The sequence below is a fragment of the Panicum virgatum genome, chromosome 7K (genome assembly GCF_016808335.1).
Source record: "Panicum virgatum strain AP13 chromosome 7K, P.virgatum_v5, whole genome shotgun sequence".
Classification (NCBI taxonomy): Eukaryota; Viridiplantae; Streptophyta; class Magnoliopsida; order Poales; family Poaceae; genus Panicum; species Panicum virgatum.
The window spans coordinates 35,897,925-35,921,913 of NC_053142.1; the positions used below are offsets into that span (position 1 = coordinate 35,897,925).

At 43.5% G+C, this 23,989-nt stretch overlaps 3 protein-coding genes across 4 annotated transcripts; all 3 read right to left on the minus strand.

Annotated features, from left to right (window-relative positions):
* Positions 1–3,847: 3,847 nt before the first annotated feature.
* On the minus strand, positions 3,848–5,965 carry LOC120641200 (heavy metal-associated isoprenylated plant protein 47-like). The gene is made up of 4 exons (XM_039917210.1): positions 5,593–5,965; positions 5,415–5,493; positions 5,019–5,308; positions 3,848–4,025 (listed from the first exon to the last, which is right to left on the minus strand). The coding sequence occupies exons 1-3, from the start codon at positions 5,599–5,601 to the stop codon at positions 5,019–5,021; spliced, it is 378 nt and encodes a 125-aa protein (XP_039773144.1). The 5' UTR covers positions 5,602–5,965; the 3' UTR covers positions 3,848–4,025.
* A 3,538-nt stretch (positions 5,966–9,503) lies between these two features.
* On the minus strand, positions 9,504–10,547 carry LOC120641201 (disease resistance protein RGA5-like). Of its 2 annotated transcripts, none has more exons than XM_039917213.1 (2): positions 10,297–10,547; positions 9,504–10,169 (listed from the first exon to the last, which is right to left on the minus strand). In XM_039917213.1, exons 1-2 carry the CDS (start codon positions 10,303–10,305, stop codon positions 9,798–9,800), a joined length of 381 nt encoding a protein of 126 aa, XP_039773147.1. In that variant the 5' UTR covers positions 10,306–10,547; the 3' UTR covers positions 9,504–9,797. The 2 variants fall into 2 exon arrangements, with proteins under 2 accessions (XP_039773147.1, XP_039773146.1); XM_039917212.1 differs by having other exon boundaries at positions 9,504–10,172; positions 10,297–10,529.
* Positions 10,548–21,836: 11,289 nt separating this feature from the next.
* On the minus strand, positions 21,837–22,780 carry LOC120643052 (disease resistance protein Pik-1-like). Its single transcript, XM_039919588.1, has 3 exons — positions 22,638–22,780; positions 22,444–22,522; positions 21,837–22,342 (listed from the first exon to the last, which is right to left on the minus strand). The coding sequence occupies exons 1-3, from the start codon at positions 22,641–22,643 to the stop codon at positions 21,999–22,001; spliced, it is 429 nt and encodes a 142-aa protein (XP_039775522.1). The 5' UTR covers positions 22,644–22,780; the 3' UTR covers positions 21,837–21,998.
* Between the last annotated feature and the right edge of the window lie 1,209 nt (positions 22,781–23,989).

The window sequence follows — 23,989 nt, forward strand, 5'->3', positions numbered from 1 at the left end:
GGAGGCTCCTTAAAGCCTCCACGTGAAGTCATTTAAAATTCTAGACGGACACTGTAAAAAAAACAAAGAAGTATTAGAAATTCTCATAAAAATTAGAAATATCCTGCCATCAATTTGACAACTCTAATTGTAATAGTAATTGGATATATTATCTTTCCTACTATTAGTCATCTCTATCATTATAAAATAGACTCAAGTAACCGCCGGAGTAAATATGTATCTAAATTATCCATCTCTGCCATTATATAAAAAATTTAAAATAACTCCCTAACCTTCTTGTAAATTACCCACCTATCCCATTATAAAAATAATGCAAATAACCACCTATCCAATTTTATTATTATTAAAAGTTAAAATAACTCCTAAATCTAAATCTATAATTATAACAAAATATTAAAAGTGTACTAATATAAATTTTAAATTACTATTTCAATCATTATTAATGTATTGTTTATGTTATTATTTATATAAAATAGTGCACATAATATATGCATTGTGTAGGTGGGATGATAAGAAAGATTCGCTCGTGAGTTCGAACCCCACGGACTGCGCACGCGCATATTACGCGTGACTTGTGACTATTTTTTTTTCTTTATTTTTTTGGGTGCAAAGGGCGTTTTGGCTGGTACTAAATGCTGTGGTGTTTAGTACCGACCAACCGATATCGGTTAGCCATCCGTCTAGTACTAAAGGGCGCTGACCGGTAAGGGGCCGAGAGAAAAAAAATCGCTCCAGTAGAACCCCTACTCTGGTTAGAAGTATTTCTCTATGTAGTTGGATCATGCAGGTAATTGGCTGGCTCATATATCTCCTTCTTTTGCTTGTTATTATCTGCATGATCATTTCCTACCAGATTAATATACTGATATGTTTTTTTTGGGGGGGGGGGGGTGCGGGGGCGGTACCAGCAGTGTGTAGACGCGCGAGGAGAACCAAGAGATCTGAATGTGCTTGTTTTCAGCACGAGCTTCTCCAGCTCTTCCCGTTCCTCTGTCCGAGCTCTTATTCATAGGGATTCAGAGAACACATTTCCAGGTGTGCTTCTGCAGTTCTGCAGGTAGTTTGGTCACGAGGTGCCTCCCTTTGTCGGTACCAACGGTTTTCTGGGATCTACTCTGATGTTCTGCATCTACACACAGCTGGAATGAGTGCGTACCCCGAGAGAACATCGGCCCTGTGTCGTGCACTCGTGCGGGGCGTCGAGCCGTCGATCGCTTCGTTACGACCAATGAATGAATGGGCCAGGCCGGGCCAGGCATGCTGCTCGGCTGTCGGCTCGCAGGCCTCAACCCTGCAGTCCGACAGGTTTGAGCGGCCGGCCGTTTTTTCTTTTTTATATTTAAAAAAAAATTAAAATTTTAAAAATATATGTCTGTTTTGAAATATTTCAAAAATATACCCCGGTCGCCCTCCCATAGGGCGACAGGCCCAAAGTGTAATTTTTTTTCTTCAAATTTGCAACGAAGTCCCTTGAGAAAAAAGGGGGGCCCCAACGGGCGACAGGCCCCTGTCGGGGGGGGGCGACAGGCCCCCCTTTTTTTCCCTCCAGGGACCTATTTTGAGCTATTCGAGCGTGTATTCGTTATCATCGTCGGCAGGATCTCGGCCGCTGACTCCTACCGCACCTAACTTGTCCTTCATTAAATCATGGGAAAAAAATCACAAGAACTTCCCTTATTTCACGAGCATTATGGAACCCACAAACATAATAAGTTCACATCAATAGTATCTATAGAAACAAATAACAAGTAACCTACCACAATCATAAACATCGGATACAAATAAGCGGTCCACAGCTATCTCATTACAAATAAACATCAGAGATACAAACATCAGATACATCTAACCACCCCTAGGGCGTCGGACCCTCTTAGCCCTCTACTGGGCACGGACATGGCCCTCGGAGTAGGTGAGAACATCCGGAGACCTCACCTGTCGCTCAGAGGCCACCCACGCTCTAGAGCTGCTTGCATGTACTTCTGCCAGTCATCAGTGCTGTGTATCATCATTAATTCCCATAATTCACTTTCTACCTCCCAATTAACAAGAGACTGGACAGTGATCACATGTGTCAACGGATCAACATGGAACCCACGCTGCAGCCACTTACATATGGAACCAAAACTCCTTTCCTGAGGTTTATCTATGCCGCTAGATGTGCGCTTAAAGGCAGAAAGATCTACTCCATTTGGCCCATACATAACATTGTATTCACCATAAAATACTTGAAACTGCACCTTGCTCGACATATCTGTATATCACATAATACTTATCGAGTTATACTCTTTACTTCACTACCTTATTCAATAATCCGTAAAAACTAAGTATGAAATTCAACTACAACGTATAAGTATTCATAAGTACGTGATGACACTCAAATTCTATACTGCATATGCCAAATTCTATTCTAAATCATAATTAATTTATAAACACGTCTCTAATAGTACTGTAATTGTAATAATAAATGCGTAGAACTAATTTTCTAAACTAATTTACTACTACGTAACTACAAACTAAAGTATCATTGAACTCCTACTTAAATGGTTCTACTATAGCACTAATTAAATTAAATTACTCACCCCTACTTAAATTACTCATATTTAAATACGTAGTACTTAAATCTAACAATATATAAACTAAATGTACTAACCTGCAGATCACAAGTGCTGAATCCGGCAGGGCTTCGTCGCTTTCCTTCTCCTCACTCCTCTCTTTTTTTCTGGATTTTTTGTGGAATTTTCGGGCTCAAATAAGGAGGGAAGGGGAGGGCTGGACCTTTTATAGGGGGGTTACCCCGGTCGCTCGGGGGGGGGGGGGCGACAGCCCCCCCCCCCTCGCCCGCGTGGGGGGCGACAGGCCCCCCTGCCGCGCTACCGCGCCCGTGGACTGGGCCCAGCGGCGGTCGCCCGTGGGCCGGGCGACAGGCCCCTGTCGCCCGTTGGGGGGCGACAGGGCCTTTTTTTTCCAGAGACCTCATTGCGAATTTGAAAAAAAAAATTACACTTAAAGCCTGTCGCCCTATGAGGAGGCGACCGGGGGGTATTTTTGAAATATTTCAAAACGGACATATATTTTTGAAATTTTAATTTTTTTTAAATATAAAAAAAACCTCGAGCGGCCGTGAGATCGGAATCGGCAGTGCAGGGCCACTTTAGCCACCCATTTGTGAGGAGGATAGGAGCAGCAAACCCTGTGAAAAGGAGGGTTGATCGAAGGGAGAGCGACACGCTGTGGAATACTGGATGCATACAACTAATGCAAGTAGGTCGTGTACATATATACTTATACACATATATAAAACACATACATGTTGAATTTTATGGTACTAGTTAGCCTGTAGCTAATGATTACATTAAATTAACTAGACGTATAGCCCGCGCATTCGCGGCTAGTATTGAAAATTCAAAAATTTACATGTCGTTGTATTCTTAGTTAAAGGTAATACTATTTTTTACCATACATTATCCTGTTTATTATCGTAAATTATGTCTTATTATTGATTAAAACAATTTAACTATGATCTACCTATAATAACAATTTAATTTGTTGAGCTTTTAATAATATTATGCAGATAATTATTCTTGTTTTTATTTTATTTTGATTGATTGTTGTTAGCTTTAGTTTTTATTAATAATATATATTTGTAACTAATACATAACTAAATGATATTTTATATTTATTTTTTAATAATGGCATTGGTAGGTGATTTTTAATTAGGCACAAGGGTATTTTAGGCTAATTTTTATCGTAATGGCAGTGATGAGTAATTTTTATTTTTTCTATTTTTCTCCGATTAACGTGGGAATTTCTAGACTTTGAGAGCGAACGTGGAGGTTTTGGCTAAATGATAAGATAATAGATAGATTATTACTCTATCGCTGATGGTTAGTTAAACATATATAACTACATAAGCGAAAGCAAACCATATATAGAACCATGGTACACTTGACGCATGCACGAAGAAGCTGACGACAGATGCTAGATGCACGCGTGACCGAGTCCAATTAACTTACTAGTAGCTAGCTCAGTGTTTTCCTTACCGATCGGTAATGGGCGGTTACCGCCGATTTTTACCGATACCGCTACTAGGCGGCAACCCATACCGGCGGTAAATTTCAAAAAATTTCGCCCGAATTTAAAATTTTCAAAAATATTTGAAATAAAAAAGAAAAAATATGGTAAGAAAGTAGAGATGACATACATCATTCTAATATAGAACATGTTCAAATATTTGACTGTTTGGGCACTCAAAAAAATAAAAATACTTTCGGACCGGTAATCCCGAGCGGTATCCTCTAATCCCGAGCGGTATTCGGCGTTTTCCGAGCGGAAATCGGCGCATTTGGACCGGAAACCACTGCATTGTGAGTATTTCTTGATTTTACATTGATTTTTAGATGTTTGTTGTGTAGCTATATTCAAAAACATGTGTTCATATTAGCTATATGGATCCATTTGTTCATGGTAGTTGGATGTTAATTTGTTCATTTTAGCTATATGTATATATGTGTGTTCATATTTCAAATATGTACATATATTTTCATTTGTTCATTTGTTCATTTGGACCGGAAACCACTACTATGTATTATATATATTGACGATGATGGTTTGTGAGGACTATGGTTGTGATGATTTGCATTGACTATTGTTGTGATGATCTATATGGACTATGGATGTGAATTTCTATTTTTATGGATATGAACTTCTATTCTATGTATGTGTAAATGTTATATAATTGTTTGATATATACCATCAGTAATGATATTTACAAAATTACGGTGAAATGCTGCCAAAATTTTTAATTTTCCAAAGTCATACGGTGTTTACCGGTTAAAAACGACGGTTACCGGTCGGTAAACATCGGTTACCGGTCGGTAAACATCGGTTACCGGTTTTTTGAATTTGAATTGTCATTTCGAGCGGTTTCTAGCGGTTTCCGGCGATTTACCGCCGGTTTACCGATACCGCTAGTTGGCGAAAATCGCTTTACCGTCGGTAAGGTGAACCCTGAGCTAGCTTCACAAGATGTTGCAACCGAATGCCGGCGACTCCTCGCAGCTGAAAACCTGCAGCGGCGTCTGGTGATAAGCCGCCGCGCACAGGCACGGCGCCGGGCACCCGCAGGGCTCCGGCTTCTTCTTCTTCTCCTCCTCGGGCTTCTTGTCCTTGACCTCCTCCACCTTGAGGATCTCGGCGTGGCGGCAGACCTTCTTGCGCAGGCAGTGGACGAGGCAGGTGATGTCGATGCCCTCGCCGACCACCTCCAGCCGGTCCTTGAGGTCGCCGGCGATTGCTATCGAGATCACCCCTGCATATATACTGTTGTCAGGCTAGCTAATAACTCGTTTGCACAAATGGATCTGTATGTAAGTTTTGATCAAGTGCTGATGGCCCTTGTTGAGTGCATACCGTACCGTTCGTTTTGGCGGCCAGCACCATGGCCCCGGCGCGGCTCTTGGCGTTCGGCATGGTCACCTTGATCACAATCTTGTGCTGCAAATAAATTAAACGACGAGCGACGAGCGAGCGACGTGAGAAACAAAAACGTACGGAACTAGGATCAGAAACGAACAGTGGGTCGCTTCACTATACCTTGGCCATCGTTGATGGTTCTCCGACGACGACACTGATCGAGAATTAAGCTGAAGAATAAATAAGTAACTGATTGATCTGACTGGGGGTGGGGGCGTGGATAGCTAGCTCTCGCTCTACGACGCTGAATCGCCGATCGTACGTAATGTTCTCCTGCCGGCCGGTGCAGCAGCAACCACGCACGCAATGCAAGCTGCTTGATGAGTAGTATAGCTAGCTCCTCCTAGGACCTTGCGGCCGCGCTCGCGTCTCTCTGGTGCGGTGGTGTAATATATACGCGGCTCCGGGCCAGAGCTAGCTCTTGTTAGCTCCTAGGACAGCTAGAGGCTGCTGAACACAGACACAGCTGCTGCGTGCGTCGTCGAGCTGCTCGTCAGCTCCCAAGTGGTGAGCCATGGACGACATGGATGGCCGGGCGGGACGACGGGGACGGCGCTGGAGCCGTGCCAACGGCGCGGTCCGTGTCCGTTCGCTGTCGCGGCAGGGTACCGGGCCCAAGTTGTGGGCTGCTGCTTCCCTCCGAATTTAAGGCGCTCGGCACGGACGGAGCCGAGACAGTGAGGTCCATGTTCGTTGCCCACATGAGACTACCGACTACGGGACCAGCAGCTTGCATGCCGGTCGCTTACTTTTCTATGGAGGCGCGACCGTACCCCGGCGTAGGTCTCCGCCTTTCGCAGTCATCGCTCGATGAAGCCCGGGTATGCAAGTTAATTAGCGGTCCCGGCCGTGTGCGGCCATTGCTAGCGGCGGCGGACGAAGAAATCCTGCCTGGTGGTATAGGGTTGCCTACGCACAAAATGGCGAGAAATGGTTGTGGTACTAGCTGATTCGGAGAAAATGGAGCACAGCTGGTTAGAGCCAGGTGTGGGGCAATATATACTGAAAGTGACTCCAACATTAAATCTGATTGCGCTGTGTCCAAGAGGACACCAAAATGATAATGACGCTCTATTTGTATGGGCTAAAGTTGAGCGCTAAATTTTAGCACTTTATTAGCATTCAAATCTCTGCTAAAATTTTCTGGCTAAAGTTTAGCTCATCCTATTAGCACTCATGTTTAGATAAACTAGTGCTAATGTTTAACGCTTACATCAGACGAAGCCACGATATGGCTTTTCCTGGTGCACGTGCTCCATGGTAAAAAAAATATTACTTCCTCCATTCAATCATGATAGTTATATTTTCACATGGCACAGTGACCAAGGACACCAAATATGCTTATCAATCTATTAATCATGTTAACCATTATCTACTCGTTTCTAGTGACTATTAACTACAGCGGCTCATGTTTTACCCAATATTTCTCCTTATCGAGGCATGCATGCGGGGGATACTGAACGGGCTACTTGAGGACTCCCAAGGTGAAGGTTTAATATAGTGATGAACAATTCTAAATTATTCAATTTTCAAAATATAGCTGTCAAAACTGCATGGAGAGAGTAATATTTACCTCAAAATTTCCATATATTTCCTCTACAACTGATTTTATTTCTTTATATTTGATAGAGGGTGCACCAAAGTTAGTTTTGAGCTGGCTTTGCCCCTTACCACTTGGTTCCAAATATCCCCGTAGTTTGGCAAAAAAAATTATAAAAAAGTTCCGACCTTGAATATTCGTAAAAAGTGAATACCTACGTGCATATACTTAGACTATCAGCACATGCCAAACAAAGAAATCAAACAAACACTACAACCGCTGGAAGACTGGAACTAAACAGAAATTCTGCTCCTGAAGTTCGGCAAAGATGCATGTGGAGCTCGTTGGGAAAATTGCAAACCTCCGAAGGTTCCCAATAGGTGCATGCCAAACCTCTCGTGATGTCACCATCTTCACGTCATGCACGTGGACCTATCTCCGGCCTGACCGTAGCTTGCGAGAAAACAAGGCTGCTGGCTGCTTTTTTACCAGGCCTGGCCTGCATGCGCGGCTCGGCCCGTTGCACATGCAGCGGTTTTGGAAGCTAGCGAACTGCCTAGCTACTGTAATTGACTACTCGTCTGTTGAGATATACTAATTTGAAGGTGTGAGTAACGCAGAAATAAATAAATAAAGATACTATCAGTTACTTTTTCTGTTATGCTTTTACTTTATTTAACAATACTTCTAATAACTATGCAAGGCATTTAACTAAATTTCTTTAGGTACTCTTAATATATGAAGTTGCCATGAGACCTGCATGGTCTTGCTCGATACGATGAGTGATTGATGGTTTGTCGGGGTGGCTTGAAGATTTTGATGTTTATTATTAAGAATGTTTTAATTGAGTTCGCATGATTGCTTATGGCTAGCCAAAGGTAGTGATGGACTTGACTTGAGGACGCAAAGCGACATTTTTTTCCCCTCATGATTTATAGGTGATGTGTATGGATGGATGTGGTGCTCAATGGCGAGGTGCCGGATGATGAGCAAAGGCTCGACACTGATGGACTAATAAGTGTGTGGTGAAAGGCGAGTAGAAGTTGGTCCAATGGACCATTCACGGATGGTTAAGTTGGAGTCGTGAGCGATCCACGCCGCTCACATGGAGTGGGAGAGGGAAGTGATGTAGATGGTTTTGACCAAGCAAGTCTTGGCAGGCGTCAAGTTGAAGTCAAGAGGCAGCTTGGTGCTGGGAGCTGGAGCATAAAGCACCTAAAAGGTGTCTTGACTCTTGAGGCCAAAGTTGATGTTGCGGTAAAGCACGGTTGTCCCAAAAGATTACGGTGATGTACGGAATAAGAGAACAAAGAAACCCCTCTCAGGAGCGCCAAGACATGTATTTAATATAGTGCTGCTTTGTTGAGTATGCATGGTAGCACAACTATTCCCCTAAATAATTAGCTCATTGTCAAACTAGTCAGCTTACCATGAATGTCATAAAATAAAAAATGGAGTGAGTTTTTTCAAGACAAGTGTATACTATATATGTGATCAGATCTATGTTTTGAACTATATATATGTATTTTAAAATTATGGACAATCAAGGTTTAAAAGTCTAAAATGTTTGACTAGATGTTTTGGTCAAAGCGTCAAGTATTGCGACCGAAGGTAATATATCAGCAAACCAATCAATGGTGTGTATGATATTTATTTTGAATTTCATTTTATAAAATATTTTGTCCCCAGGTCGGATTCCCAGAATTATTCACCAATCACCATCAAAACATTGTGAATAATTTAAAAACCAACACATTTAAAGTTTATGTTGGTGGAATAGGAATCTGATGCAGACCCTTTATTGAATCTCAGGTCTCGTTGTCTTTTATTATTATTTCATCTTTTTATGTCCTACTTCTGAGTCTATAAAAAATTGTCAAAGACAAAGGAGAAAGGGTGGGATGTGTAGACTTGGGACGTTGTTTATTGACATTTAGAACGATGACAACTTTTTATGATGAGTTTAATTTGGGGCATTCGACTTATTTATATTGAGTTGCATGCACCAACCAATTCAACCTAAAAGCTTAAGCTAATAGGGAGAGGTGGACAATTCACTTATAATCTAACACTTCCCCTCACGTGGAGGCTCCCTCATGCCTCAGACGTGGAATAGGAGCGAGCAGCAATTATTTTATTTAATTGCGCTAACCAGGATTTGAACTTGATGAGATATATCTGGCTTTGATACCATATTGAGTTGCATGCACAAACCGATTCAACCCAAAAATTTAAGTTGATGGGAAGAGATGGACAATTCACTTATATTCCAACAATTTAATCACTTCAAAGCTCAAAAAAATCAAAAGATCAATATTTTACCAAAATTTATTATTTTATCCATCTATGGAATCCGAAATTTCAGTGAAGATTCACCGAAATAAATGCCCATCGCTGTATTATGATTATTATCCATGATATGTTTAAAGCTAGGTACCTGTCAGCATGGTGACTTAATTTTAGTCATTTTCACAGACGACATTAGTACGCATGTTCTTCTTAATAAGCAGGGGGGAAATTAAATATAACGATCTTTGCATCAAGTTCACAACTTGATGGATACAACGTAACCAACTCAACAAGTACACAACATACACGCTAGCTAGTGATCTAGCTAGCTAGTTACACTGTCGATGGTTGGCGGAAGCGAAAGCAAACCAGAATCACGTTTGCGCACATGCACGCACGTATGAAGAAGCTGTGTGTTGTGGCAGCAGGAGTTGAGAGCTACTCAAATCACAAATACAAATGCACGGCGAAATCCATCATCTTACTGCTAGTAGCTTCACATGACGCGGCAGATGGCTGCCGGCGCCGGGTCCTCGCAGAGAAGCATCGGCGCGTGGCAGTAGCCGACGGCGGCGCACCGGCACGGCCCCGGGCACGGGCAGGGCTTGGGCTCCTCCTTCTTCTCCTCCTTCTTCTCGGGCTTCTTGTCCTTGACCTCCTCCACCTGCAGGATCTCGGCGTGGCAGCAGACCTTCTTGCGCAGGCAGTGGACGAGGCAGGTGATGTCGACGCCCTCGCCGACCACCTCCAGCCGGTCCTTGAGGTCGCCGGTGATCCCGATCGACCCCACCCCGCTCGCCTTGGCGGCCAGCGCCATGGCCCGGGCGCGGCTCTTGGCGTTGGGCATGGTCATCTTGATCACGATCTTCTGCTGCAAAACAACAAATTTTTCAGAGAAACGAAAAACAGATCACCATGATCAGTTCGCGCGCGCGGGATGACGCTAGCTCAGCAAGCATCGCGAGAGACAAGAACAGGGTCGACGCTAAACTTACCTTTGCCATCTTTGACTCCCGAACCTCTTCAAAAAATTTGGTTCACGACGATCGACTATACTGACGACAAGCTGAGGAAATAACTGATCGAGCACTGTTCAGCCTTAGAATTCTGTCTGCCTACGCTGAGTCTTCGTGAGAAGGAGCTGCAGCCGGGCTCGTGGCTGGTGTATAAATATGCGCGCGCGGGGGCAAGAGGTGGTGGAGACAGCCACACCCGTAACAACGTACGGACACTAAGCTAATAATAAGGCGATGGACGGGCCGGCTGGGCTGGTGCCGAGGTCTTATCTTCTAGGGTGTGGCCGCAGCTAACGAAATGTGGCTAGAGGGGGAGAAGGAAGAGACTAGTGCGTGTGGGGTGTACGCAGTTGAACAACTGCCGCATCAAGCTTAGGATTTACAATAAGAAACGAAGAAAAAAAAAGCTGATGCGTCAAGCTATTAGCGACTTGAGTGATTAGCCATAGAAAAAGCGACGACCGGGCACGGGCACGGGAGGATGGAGATGTGTTGACGCTGGAGCTGATCGAGACGATGTCGTCCGCAGGAGGCGGCTGGACGGAGTTGTGCCGGGTTTTGCTGCTGCTGCTTTCTCAGACGTTATGGTTTATGGACAACATTTCCCGGATGCAAATAATATCTATGTTCTATGGACACACACGATTTAACAGAGTAAAAAACCCTTTAAAATTGTTCTTGAAAAGAGTAAAATGTGCTTGTCAAATATATATGTCTCAGTTTGGCCATCGTTCTCTGAAAAGTTTGCCGGCTACGCAGATACCTACGTATTTTGATTGGTATATGGGGGTACGTGTGACTGATGGTTGTTGGCGGGCCTATAAATGTGGTCAAATCAGAACAAGCATCCTTGGGTGTGTTTAGATCCGCGAAAATCTGGTAGAAAAGGGCACATCGGACACTGTAGCACGCTGTAGCACTTTTAGTTTGTTTGTGGTAAATATTGTTCTATTATAGGCTAACTATGCTCAAAAGATTCGTCTCGCAACGTACATCAAAACTATAAAAAAAACTCTACCCGGGGGGAAGAAACGACCCCACCGTTTTTTCATTAAGAGGAAGCCACACCGGCTTACTCGAGTAGAGAAACCCCCCGAACCCTGGCCCATGCCCGTGAGGGCCAAGCCTTACGGCGAGCACAGCGAGGGGTTTTTTTTTTTCTCTCAGCAGCCTGAAATTCGCTTCTGATGAGAATCGAACTCAGGACCTGCTGAGAGCGCGACGCTACCGGGCCGGGCTAGCCATCTCAACCGCCCGGCCTTTCGCACGTACATCAAAACTATGCAATTAGTTTTTTTATTTAACTACATTTAGTACTCCATGCACGAGTCATTTGCTATATTTAATGTTTCGATGTGATTTTGATGTGATGGAAAATTTGGAGGAGTTTGGGGGAAGTGAACACAACCTTGATCCTTCCTTTCAAAATTTTCTTCCTTTTTTGCATTTATGCCCCTCTACGTGCCCGTCCCCCTTGTAAAAATTTCTAGAGGGAGCACCGGACAATAGTAGACAGGCAATGGTGTATTTGTGTGTTGGGGACACGTGACGGTGACCAGCAGCGCGCGATCGGCTCGCAAGGGAGTCTCATCCAATAATTGCGAAAACAAGGTGAGTAGAACATTTTTTTTGCATGCTGATTACATGACCCAAACACCTACCATTTTGCGACGTCTAGGCTGGGAATCTGCATGACCAGACAACGTGGATTGGTAGGCCCAAGTGAGGAAAAGGACGCGATAGCGGCGACACAGGAAGTGTTTTGACACATTGGTGGTTTTGTCTACTGGTCGATCTGGATTCTGGAAGGAGCCAAATACTAGACGGTTTTATCTACTGGTCGATCTCTGGAAGGACCCAAATAGGGAGAACCTTCGATCGTCGCGTTAGAACTTAGAAGCCTGCAGGAGCTGTTAACTTTAGTTGAGGACGAGTCTTTCATGTGGTTATACGCGCAGGTTTTAAACAGTTACATACAGGAGCTCGTGCTAGCTTTTGGTCGCGCCATTGATACCGTGTGTATTCTTTTTTCGGTTTTAGGCCTGTGGTTTCGCCTCTACGAGACCTCTTTGGCATGTGTAACAAACTTTTTTTTAATGAAAAACGTATCCAAACACGGTCTTGCAAAAAAATTGACTCAAACAGCATCTTCACATCCTTCACCCACCAAAACATGAATAGATGAGACACATATATCTTACCAATACTTTTTACCGACAGCATTGTTCAAATCAGCTCGTGGTACCTAGCCTAGGGCCTGTTTGGATGCCTTGATTAAAACTTTAGTCTCGTCATGTTGGATGTTTGGACAACAATTACAAGTATTAAATATAGGCTAATTACAAAATCAATCGCATAAATGGAGGCTAATTCATGAGACGAATCTATTGAGCCTAATTAATTCACCATTAGCACAACATGGACAAATCATAGACTAATTAGACTTAAGTGGATTCATCTCGTGAATTAACCTTCATTTATGCAATTAGTTTTATAATTAGCCTATACTAGTCTATCAACCAGTTGCTTTCGCACAAGCTAGAATTAATATAAAAATAAAGCTTACAACTAATAATTATAATTATCTATCCCTCGCCCTCTTTCATCTATTAATTATTTTAAAACATACTCTAAAATATATATTTATCATTATCGAGTTGCAATAAATTTTATTTCACATCACATCTCCATGTGTGTTTGATATATATTTAATTGAACCATGTTTTTGTGAATCGGTATTCTTATCTTTTCCATCATACATGAATACATGATGACATATATCGTGGGTAGTATTTTTATATACATGGTGACAGAAATAGTAATTTAAAATTTTATATTGGTCCACTTTAATATTTTGTTATAATTATATAATCTAGATTCCAATTTAGAGGTTACTTCAACTTTAATAATGACATAATTGGATAATTTACATGCAAATTTAGAAGGCTATTTGCAGTATTTTTATAATAGTATAGGTGGACAATTTACAGAAAGATTAGGGGTTACTTTAGACTATTTTAATGGCAGAAGTGGGTAATTTAGATAAATATTTAGGGCATTATTTTATTCTATTTTTATAATAGTGGAGATAAGTAATTTATTAGAAAAGATAACAAATTTAATGACTATTATGATTAGAGTTGTTCGATTGGTTGCCGAATGTTTCTTATTTTTGTGAGAATTCTAGAATTTCTCCATTTTATTCTGGAGGCTCAAAAGAAGTCTCGGTTAGTAATAGTAAGATTTAATACTTCTAGTTGGTGCCCAAACGATGTGATGGAACTAAAGTTTCAGTCCAGGGATCCAAACGGCCCATCGCTGGATGAGTGCACCATGATGTTGTTGCTGGCCTAGCCTGTTGCCCGCCCACCGTATCCCAACCATCATTTCACGAGGATTTGCGTTGCTTTCCTCCTCTAGAACTGTTCAGATTAGACTCCCACTACTACAGAACTGGTCATAGCAAACGGGCTATTACCAACGGTTCGAAACGAATCGGCGGTGGTGTCCATCATCACCGCCAGTTGGTAACACGAACCGGCGGAGATGAGATCGCCGACCATCACCGCCGGTTCCATCCACGAGCCCGCGGTGATGAGGCACATCACCACAGGCCACGCATGCCCCGCTTGCGTCCGCCCATGGCCCTCCTTTTTTTTAGCAGTAAAGGGCAGATAGCCCTCCCTCACCCTCACTCGCGGCGCCGTCCACCTCGCCGTCCTCCCGCGCCCTCCCATGGCAGCGGCGGCCGGCCCTTCGCCTCATCCTCCTCCCGCGCCCTCCCATGGCGGCGGCGGTGGTAGAGGCCTGTGCGGCGGCTATGGCGGCCGGATCCGCACAGAGCATGGCGGATCTGCGGCAGCCGGCCCTCCGTCGCCTCGTCCTCCCTTCTCCTGCAACGTCCCATGGCGGTGGCGCCGGCCCTCCTCCCTCCCTCGCCGCTGTGGCGGAACCACCCAAAACTACTGGGCCCGGATGCACGGATCTTTGTTGCTAGGCAACTCTGACCCAAATCGGCACGCATCGGTAGTTCCTCGAGTGAAGGCTCGATTAAAGCCACGCTATTCCAGGATCAACAAACAACACTCACACGAAGGTGAGCCTAGAGATTACAACACAGAACATCTCATACATCTCAGAGTTTGCAGCGGAAAAAAAAATTATTACAAACCATGTTCAGAGTAGCGAAGTACAACAGAGTTCCAAACTACATAAATTATTCAAGTGTCATAGTCTCAGCGGAAGCAATAAAACATCTAACGAAAGTAAGTGACGTATCGATAAAGCCCGTACGAAAGCGTCACTCAGCAGGAGGGTGGTCAGCACCAGCTGAAAGACCATCCTACTCAACAGACCAGCCCGGAGGCAAAGTACACGGCCAAGTAAGACTTGCAAACAGATCTTCAAAGTTAGTACCTGAAAAACAGTGCCACAAGCAAGGCTGAGTATACTAATACTCAGCAAGACTGACCCGTCACCGGATATAACATAGTCCGATAACTAGACATGCAAGGCTTTTTGGTTGGTGGGGTTTGTTTTGCCAAAAACGCCACTAAATGTTGATCCTTATTTTCAGATTTTATTTAGCCATCTTCCAGTTGGATTAACCATTCCAAGTTTGCATCTAACTCTACACAAACATGGTAGAGCAACCATTTAATCAACCAGCAGTATTATCATCATCATGTTCCACTTGTTACTCTGTGTGACCGAAAACATTAAGCAATCTCATGCCGTGAGAGGCGGATGATTCTGAATCGAATTTCAACATGGCCAGGGGAACCTAGACCACACGCATGGAGATCGACTTCGCTTCCGCCCACGCTACAGTTCCCCTTTCTTTCCAGTCCGTGGATCCGGCACACCCTCCCCGATTACAGAGCCAGACGTCTCTGCACCCGTACGTCCGGACAAAAAAAATAAACCTACTTCTACCAGGAGGGTGCGAGATCGTTCCACTCGCTGGTCCAATCAGGTATTTAAGCTTACCGATTACCATATTTCTCGACATGTGGCTAGTACTTTCAAACGCTTAACGAAATGAGCCACACACCGTGACCTTAGCCATTTTTTACTACACCAGCGGGGTATCACAAATACACAACCCCGCCCGTTGTCATTATATTTCAGCAGGAATTAAAGTCAGTTAAATTCCTATATGCTCGCGAGAGGCAGGAAACCCCTCGACTTCTACCATACCTAATTAGCATGGCAACTAGTCGATAAAAAAATCCGGGTATCAAATATAGGTACCTAGGGATCATGCACCTAAGGTTTTCGATCAACTCCTAGAAAACGTAAATACGCAATAAAATTATTACAACATACACAAATAGTAAGATGAATATAATGCGTAAAATAATGGGATTATGCACCGGGGCTTGCCTTCTTGGGCACTGTTCAAAAGTAGCCTTGGGCTCTTCCGAACATTGGTTCGGGTCTTGATTCAAGTCAGTATAATTAAGAGAGACACTCTCCAGAGTGGTAGTATTCGCGGGCACCAACTCGTAATCACCGTCGAGTAGATTTACCGTTTCTATATGCATGCAGAAATGATATTGTTACAACATGATATAAATATATTTCTTTCCTTCACTATAAAGTTGTAGTCCAGTATAGCATGTGTTTGTTGTGGTGGTCTTAGTTAACTTTATTTTTCTGGGCAATCGTTTATAGAGTAGTTCTTAAATTCACTTTACTTCATAAAAGAGGTGTGTGATTTGGTTTTCATTTTTATCATTAAAACATAGCATGCTTTCACTATTTCATAACAACAAATATACTCATGAGATAGTGATGAAAAATTAATGTAACTCAGATTAGATACTCTAGCACCTATGACATAAATTTCAGCATCTAACCATAAAACAATTAACCATAACAAAGCATGTAAGTAGATTACTCTAGTTGCTTCACCTTTTTGCACAGAAAGTTTGACATGGGTTCTGGTACTACAAATTTTATGGGAGCATCTACAAAGCATCTACTCAGTACTAAAATTTTTTCAGATTTTATTCACTTATACAGCAGAGGTGACAAAATGAACAAATTTAGCAAGCTATTAAATAAGATTAATTCTACAGAGAGTTATACTAGGATATGGTACTCAAACTTTTACCAGCCTAGTCATGAGCTAAACATGTTCCATAAAAACTATTAAGCTTCATATCAACAAGATAAATTAGTTATGCATTTAACTTATCATGAGTTAGCATAAATTTTGCAAGGTTCATTTGATTAGTACTGCATGTGAAATTTCTATTATAGCGAGAATATACTCTAACTAAGAACATGTCCAAAGATGAAGACCTAAAATGACAGATTTCTTCCAGAACAAAAATAGAAAAACTAAACATGATATCTCAAGCATGGATTATAACTATAAGAATATTCAGTAAATGGTGCTCAAACTTTGAAGGCATGTTTATATGACTAAAACAAGATTTCACAAATAAACCTAGATTTTTCTAAGCACATGAACTATATATCCCAAATAATGCCTACTTATCAAGCATTAACTGAAATATATAGTTATTTAGTTCAATAATTTCTCAAACTTGTGCAACAGTAAGGATTTAGCAATATGCATACACATAAAAAGTATCATACACATATCACTAACATTTCTACCAGAATTAATATAGGAACAAAGCTAGTAGATCTAGGAATCTTGATCATTTGAGCAAGCAAACAATTTCAAACAGAGCTCATATTTTTACCAAGTTCTTATAACAGTACTAAGTTCAATATATCCAAAAATCAAGCATAGTTACTAAACCAAACTCCTAGAACATTTATGTGCCATTTAAACTAGTCTTTTTCTTAGATTAAAATAAAAGCAAAAAATGAACATGTGACTGTAACAAAAGTTATAGTTGTTGTTCTAAGGATTCCATAACATTTTAGTTTGCATTTGTCTGATTTTTATACGATTTTCTAGGCATTTTTGAATTTTGCTGTTTTGAAGTTTAAGCACATTTTGCAGTTTGACCCCTAGAAGTTTTGTTTCTTTTAACTTGGGGTCCCTGGCGGAACTCACAGAACAGAGCAAGGAAGGGCGCAGCGTTTCCCGGCGAGGAGAGTCACCGACGGCGAGGGGAAAGTGGGGGAAAAGGATGAGGAGCTCGAGAGATACCATTGGGTGGTCGTGGGAGGAGCGAAGGTGGTCGGAGCTGGGCTCTCCACGGCGGCCGGTGGACGGGGTGGAACTGGGCGGCGGCGGCGCTTCTCCGGCGACGCTGGGAGGGCGAAGTCGGACCGAGGAGCTTCGGTGGGGAGAGGCAAAGCTCGTGGAGGGTTCGATTTGGGGAGGGAAGGGCCGGGACGGTGGCTCCACGCGTGGCCAGGGAAGGGGCGGCGCTAATGGCGCCGACGATGGTTCTAGGCCGCTCCGACGGGGCTGGGAATGAGACGACCGGCTTGGGAGCTTCAGCAGTAGCTAGGGAACGTGGTGTGGCAGTCGATTTCGGCAATGTGGGGGCGGAGCGGTGAGTTCCACGGGGAGCCGAGCTTGGCGGCCATGGCAAGGAGGCTGAGGCGCTCTAGGCGCGCGCAGGGGATGTGGCGCCTTTTATAGGCACGAGGGGGAGGAGGACCAGCTGGCAAGCGATGTGGTGGTGTCTGGGGGAGGTCGATTTAGCCAGGGAGGGCGACGGAGGCAGGTGACGGCGAGCGGCGACGCCGTTGGCGGCGTGTCACGCAGGGGCGTCGGCGGGGGCGCGTGGCGTGCGAAGAAGAAGCCAGCGCGGAGGGGTTTCGGCTCAACCCGTGGGCGTGCGGGCGGTTTGGTCGGGGGCGCTACGTGTGGCCGGCCAGGTGACGCCAGTGGCATACGGCGCCATCGTGGGCAGGGAGCAGGGAGGCAGGGGAGGGAGATGGAGGCGGTGGCAGTTCTGTAATTTTCTCGAAGTTCAAAATCCAGTTATGTAAACTCAAATTTTCTCCTCCATCTTGGCCTCAAATGAAAAAGTGTTGAATACCACTTTTGTTCAGTTTTTCAAGATCTACAACTTTCATGTTATGCACTTTTTAATTCGAGTAATGGTTTGAGAGTTATTTAATTATTTTAAAAACTGTCATTTAAAGTATTTATCATTCCATGTGAATTTTGGCACTTTTACTCCTAGCCTTCAACTAGACTTTTGTTTAACACGACATGGTGAATATGCCTATTCATTTTCATAGGCTTCTTTGTATTGGTTTGAAGTTATTTTAACTTCCTTAACACTAGAAATAGAACTCTTGCTGATTTAATTTGTTTGAATTAGTAGCTCTTCACAAATCAAAGAATGGTTCCATTAATCATTTCATGTGATGGTTTTCCCGTTTGAATTTGATTTGCATAGAAAGTTTATAGCTCATTATGAAAGGTGTATTTTATTGCTTTATTTACCACACATGTCAAGTCAAGTTTAAAATGGTACCAATTATTGGTTTTCAAACACATTGCATTCAAACACATGCACACATATATTTACACACAAGTTTGCAAGAACTAGACATAGGGTTCTTATTTAAGTTTTCTTAGCTCATTTGTGTGTGAAATTATGTTAATTTCCTGACTTTGGTTAAACTGACACCAGAGGTGTCACAGCCGTGGCGCTCCGAGCTCAGGTGGTGGCCGGATCCGGGCGCGCCTTGGTGCTCCGAGCTCCGGCGGCGGCCGGATCCGGGCGCTCCGAGCTCCGCGCGTGCGGGCGGCTCGGAGAAGCAGGGCTCACTGCGGCGCGGGCGCTTTGACGTCGGCCTCCCTCTGCGGCATCGCGCGGTGGGACGATAGCTCCAGCGAGCTCCGCAGGCCAGGGACTGCCCCTTTTTTTCTCATATACATTTCTTTGCTCCTCCATTGGTAATGTTACAAAACATATTTGACCTCACAAATACAGCAACCATGGAGTGAAGGCAATAGTAACAGCCAAGGAGTTAAGGCCATGGTAACCACCATGGTTGAAGGCCATGAATTATCCTTATGGCTGCTGTTACAAAGAGAATTAATGTCTGATACTAATTTCTGGAATTAGTGACCTTGTAATCCCCCTATAAAAGGGCACCATGAGATCAATAAGAAAATGCGCCATTTCACTACATTCTTGTCTCTACCATTTTTATTCTACAATAGGTAATTTTCCTCAGGTCAACTTTAACAAATCTGTTTGTTACAGCTACAATATGATTTCTCCCAATTACTTTTCGCTATTGTAGCAGTTTATGTGTGCAATGCAATGAGCTAAGTGAAATCTAAGCTTCATTCTGTAGGATCTTACTATAATTCATTTTCATTTGTTCACATTGAGCTAATATTCATCATATCTTTTCTTTCTGGTAAGCCTTTCTACCCATCTCATGATTTGCTTCTTTGACATACCATTTGTTTACTAGAAATATCTACCATGCTGTTGCTAATTTCCATTGCTTGATCTTCATGCCATGCATGTCATCTGTGAATAGAGGATCATTAGGTATGAGATATCTACCATGCTGTGGCATTGTGCTTATGTTGCTTGTTAGACTGGTTATGATTATGGTTGTTGCTAGCAAAACTTCTGCACCAATTATAAATGCTTTTTGTTAGACTGGTGGCATTCATGCATCTTTTCTTCTGAGAATAAATGCTTTTTGTTATATATATATATATCATGTACTCTACTCTACACTAGATACGCTACTAACAGGTCTATGGACGGATGAGCCTTGCAACGCAGACGGTGATTTCCTCATTGTTCCCCAGAAAGGAAGTAAGTCGTCGTCCTCAGATTACCTTCCTTTAGTATGTAATGTTTGTTTTTTGCAACTATTTTTCAGAAAAGGGTGATGTTTCCAGATTTGGCTCCACTGATGTGGCACTCTTTTGGCACAATGATTGTGCTGCTGTATGTATGTAGCAACCCTTGTGCTCTTCTATGCATACTTATAGTATGATCAAGCTTATTTGGAGCTTTGTGTGTATTCTGTCATGTTCTGTTTTCATGATCAGTCTGTTATGTTATTCATTCCCGATTCAATCCTTGAGTTCATGGCTATATCAATTTTCTTAATATATATTTGTGAAGTTTAAACCAATCTCATAGGTCAGCCTTTTAGTATGTCTGACTACTTGAAAATTATGCTGCTATAATTATATATTATATATGTTGTACAAATGATGCAATATTATTATATGAAAATATTTTTTTTGATGAGAAAAAAGTCTTCACCAACGGTTCCAGATATGAACCGGCGGTGATGGGTGCACATCACCAACGGTTGGCGCACGCATCACCACCGGTTTATGAACCGGCGGTGATGAACCCCCTTCATCACCGCCAGTTCTGGAACCGGCGGTGATGGCCCCGCTATCACCATCGACTTAAATCCAACGGTACCCAAAACCGTTGGTGATGCACTTTTAGAACCGGCGGTGATAGGGGTAGCTGTAGTAGTGCCCCGAGGGGAAATGATTCCCGTTGTCATGTATTTTGCGTAAACGACAGCATGTACATATGTATTGTCAGAATGGATGGGACAGGTTCCCAAAAATTTTCACCACAAAATTTGTGTCTCTCCCTTTGGACACGTGTATGGAGTACTAAATATAGTTAAACAACAAAACTAGTTGCACAATTTGGATGTACACGGCGAGATGAATCTTTTGAGTCTAATTAGTGCATGATTAGTCATAAGTGCTACAGTAACTCATTTGTGCTAATGATGCGTTAAAGGCCTCAAAAGATTCGTCTCACAGTTTCCAGGTGAGTTCTGAAATTAGTTTTTTAATTAGTGTTCGAAAAATCCTCCCGACATCTGGTGAAATTGTTGATTTGACAACTAAAATTTTTTGATTTGGGAACTAAACGCGCCCTTTTCATCGACAGGACAAAGGAAGACGCATGCACACGACGACGATCGAGCTAGGTAGCCGCGCGACTCGATCAGGAGAGCGAGGAAGGGCTGGAGGGGGAGACCGGCCGAAGACGAGCCGGCGGCCAGCGGATGCCGATCGGACTCTAGGCTCTAGCCTCTAGACTGTCGCGTTGCAGACTTGCAGTCCCGTCGCCCGGGGCCGTGTGTCATCCGGTGCCACTGCTCCCCACCACTGCCGTGGCCGTCGGCTTCTGCCGGAGTGCTGCCCGAAAGCACTGCTTCTAGCTTGCAGACAGTTGCCAGTGCCTTCGCCATGGCGATGACTGATGGAGGACAGAACTTGAAGCATCACTGAAATTAAAAGGCGATATGTATGATGGCCTATAGACACGGTGTCGATCTCGGCTCCTCTATCCAAGACAAAGCAAATTGAAAAGGTTTTATAGCTCACTTGGATATTTAGCTAGTATTTGTTTACATTGCACAAATAAATAAAACCAATCAAATATTAGTCAGCACAAACTCCACAAATATACTACTCCCTCCTTCCAAGTTTATAAAGCATAATGGAACATGGCATGGTATTCAAATGATATTTTGACCATTTATTTATTATATATTATATCATTTATGATTATAAATTTATAATTATTGTAAACTATATTTGATTATGAATCCAATTATATAAAATTTACATTATAAAAATAAAAAATTAATAATCAAATTATTGGTTAAAAATAGAAAGGTTTGAATCTGTGCGTGCCTTATCTACAAGCACCAGCCACATCAATATTTCTCTGCAATTATCATTCAACAAGGCTCCTCGGTTGCCCGCGGATCGATCACATGATGGCGCACGACGAGGCCGCGTCGGGGTGGGTGTCGTCGTCGTCGTAGCTGTACCGGCCGGCGTACGGGTACGGGCGCACGGCGGCCGGCCGGGAGTAGTAGTAGCCGCTGTAGCGCGGTTGCCACTGGTGCTGCGGGCCCGCGGCGATGGCGGCGGTGGTCGCGGCCGGCTTCGTCCTGTCGGCGGCGCCGCCGCCTCCGACGACCTCCACCTGGACGATCTGCGCGGCGCCCACCTTCTTCCGCAGGTAGCTCGTCAGGCTGACGGCGTCCAGGCCGTCGCCGACCACCACCAGATGGTTCCGCTCCCTCCCTTCCATGGCCACGGACTGCACACCTGCAGCACACGAGGATGGCGAAACCGGGGAGTAGTACATGGTCAGCGACGCGTGCTCCAGGTCGACGGTGACACAGTGTATGTAATTAAGCAATGCCTACCGTGTGCCGTGGCGACTAAGCCCAGAGCTTTGGACCGGCTCTTGTCGCCGCTCATCTGCACCTTGATCACGATCCTTTGCTGTAAAACAAAGCGGAGCTGCAAATTCAGGCGCTTCCGTACATTGCAGACTAAGACAAACTCATCATCAGGTGCTTTCCGTTTGGATGAAAAGTTGAAAACTCATGCATTTTACCTTCATCAGTGTTGCTGCTCTGTTGCTGATTTCCGATCCAACTGGAGAGAGTTCGTTTTTAGTAGTCCTACAGTACAGCTCGGAAGAATCCACTTGCTGCTTGAAGCTCCGAGCGAGTGTTGTTGGGGACGGAAGGAGAGCCCCCTTATGCGACTTATATGAATGGAGAAATGGGTGTAGCGCCGAGAAATGTGCTTTATGCACCGAGTAGAAATGTGCTAAAAAGAATCGATGCAGTTTAGACGACCCAGCCAAACTACAAAGGCCACGATGCCGTGGGAAAAGCACAAGAATACAGTTCTGAAACCGTGTCTAGCTTTGATTCATAGCCTCGATGTGCTTTGCTTTGTTAAGCATGTTGTATGTATCTGTTGTGGGGGACTGACACAATCGAAGTGCTAGCGTGTGCATCATCTGCAAGCTTTTGTTTAAATTATTTTGTATGCTTTGGACAGTCTGTTGCCTGACTACACTAGAGCAACTCTAACTCTAATATATAGTATCTGAGAGGTTTTGACTACTAATTATCAGAGTCGTGTAATACTCTTTTTTTTCAACAAAAATAATCCTATTCATCAGGTAGAAAAAATGACGATTTGGAACTAGGAGTGAGAACTGAGCTCAACGTGAATAGTGAAGGCCATTCTACACATGTTGCCCCTAGATAACGTGGCCCATTGTGAGCTAATCTTACTAATCTTCGTCAGTTAACGCATTTTTATACTAACTGCGTACTTGGAATTGGAAGGTGGTAGATCATCAACTCATTCCATTTCTCAAATATGAGGACAGAGGCCATCCAATTTCGCAAACCATGACAACCATGAATTCACAATATTAAGCGATTCATTAGTGCTTCACAATTCCAATTAGGTCTGAAGTATCTGAAAAGGTATACGGTTAACCTTCAGACGCTCCACAATCTGAACATAGTAATATAACCTAGGTGTGTAATAAGCTTGTTTTTCCAAAGACCTCACGACGCGTAAGTTAACGCGTTGCGTTCCAATGGTTCAGCTAGTCATTAGTCTTGCTGATTCGTTTATAGTGTCTCTAAAGTAAATATGATGGTGATGACCGGGTCGCAATTGGGACCTGAAAGAAGGGCACACGGCTCTGAACTTTTCTGACCATGTGCTACCAATTGTTGAGTTTTCTCCTGCGTACGCGTGCTTCGATCTATCACTCGATCAATATGCATGGAACAACTACAAAAGTGGAGTGTCCACTTTATGCGCAATAGGCATCTCTATCTCGGAGAAAATGGAGGATCTTACTTTATGGTACCGCGGAGAAGCATCCGAACCAGCGGGCCCAGGGCTAGTATTGACGCATACTCCCTCCGTCATCAT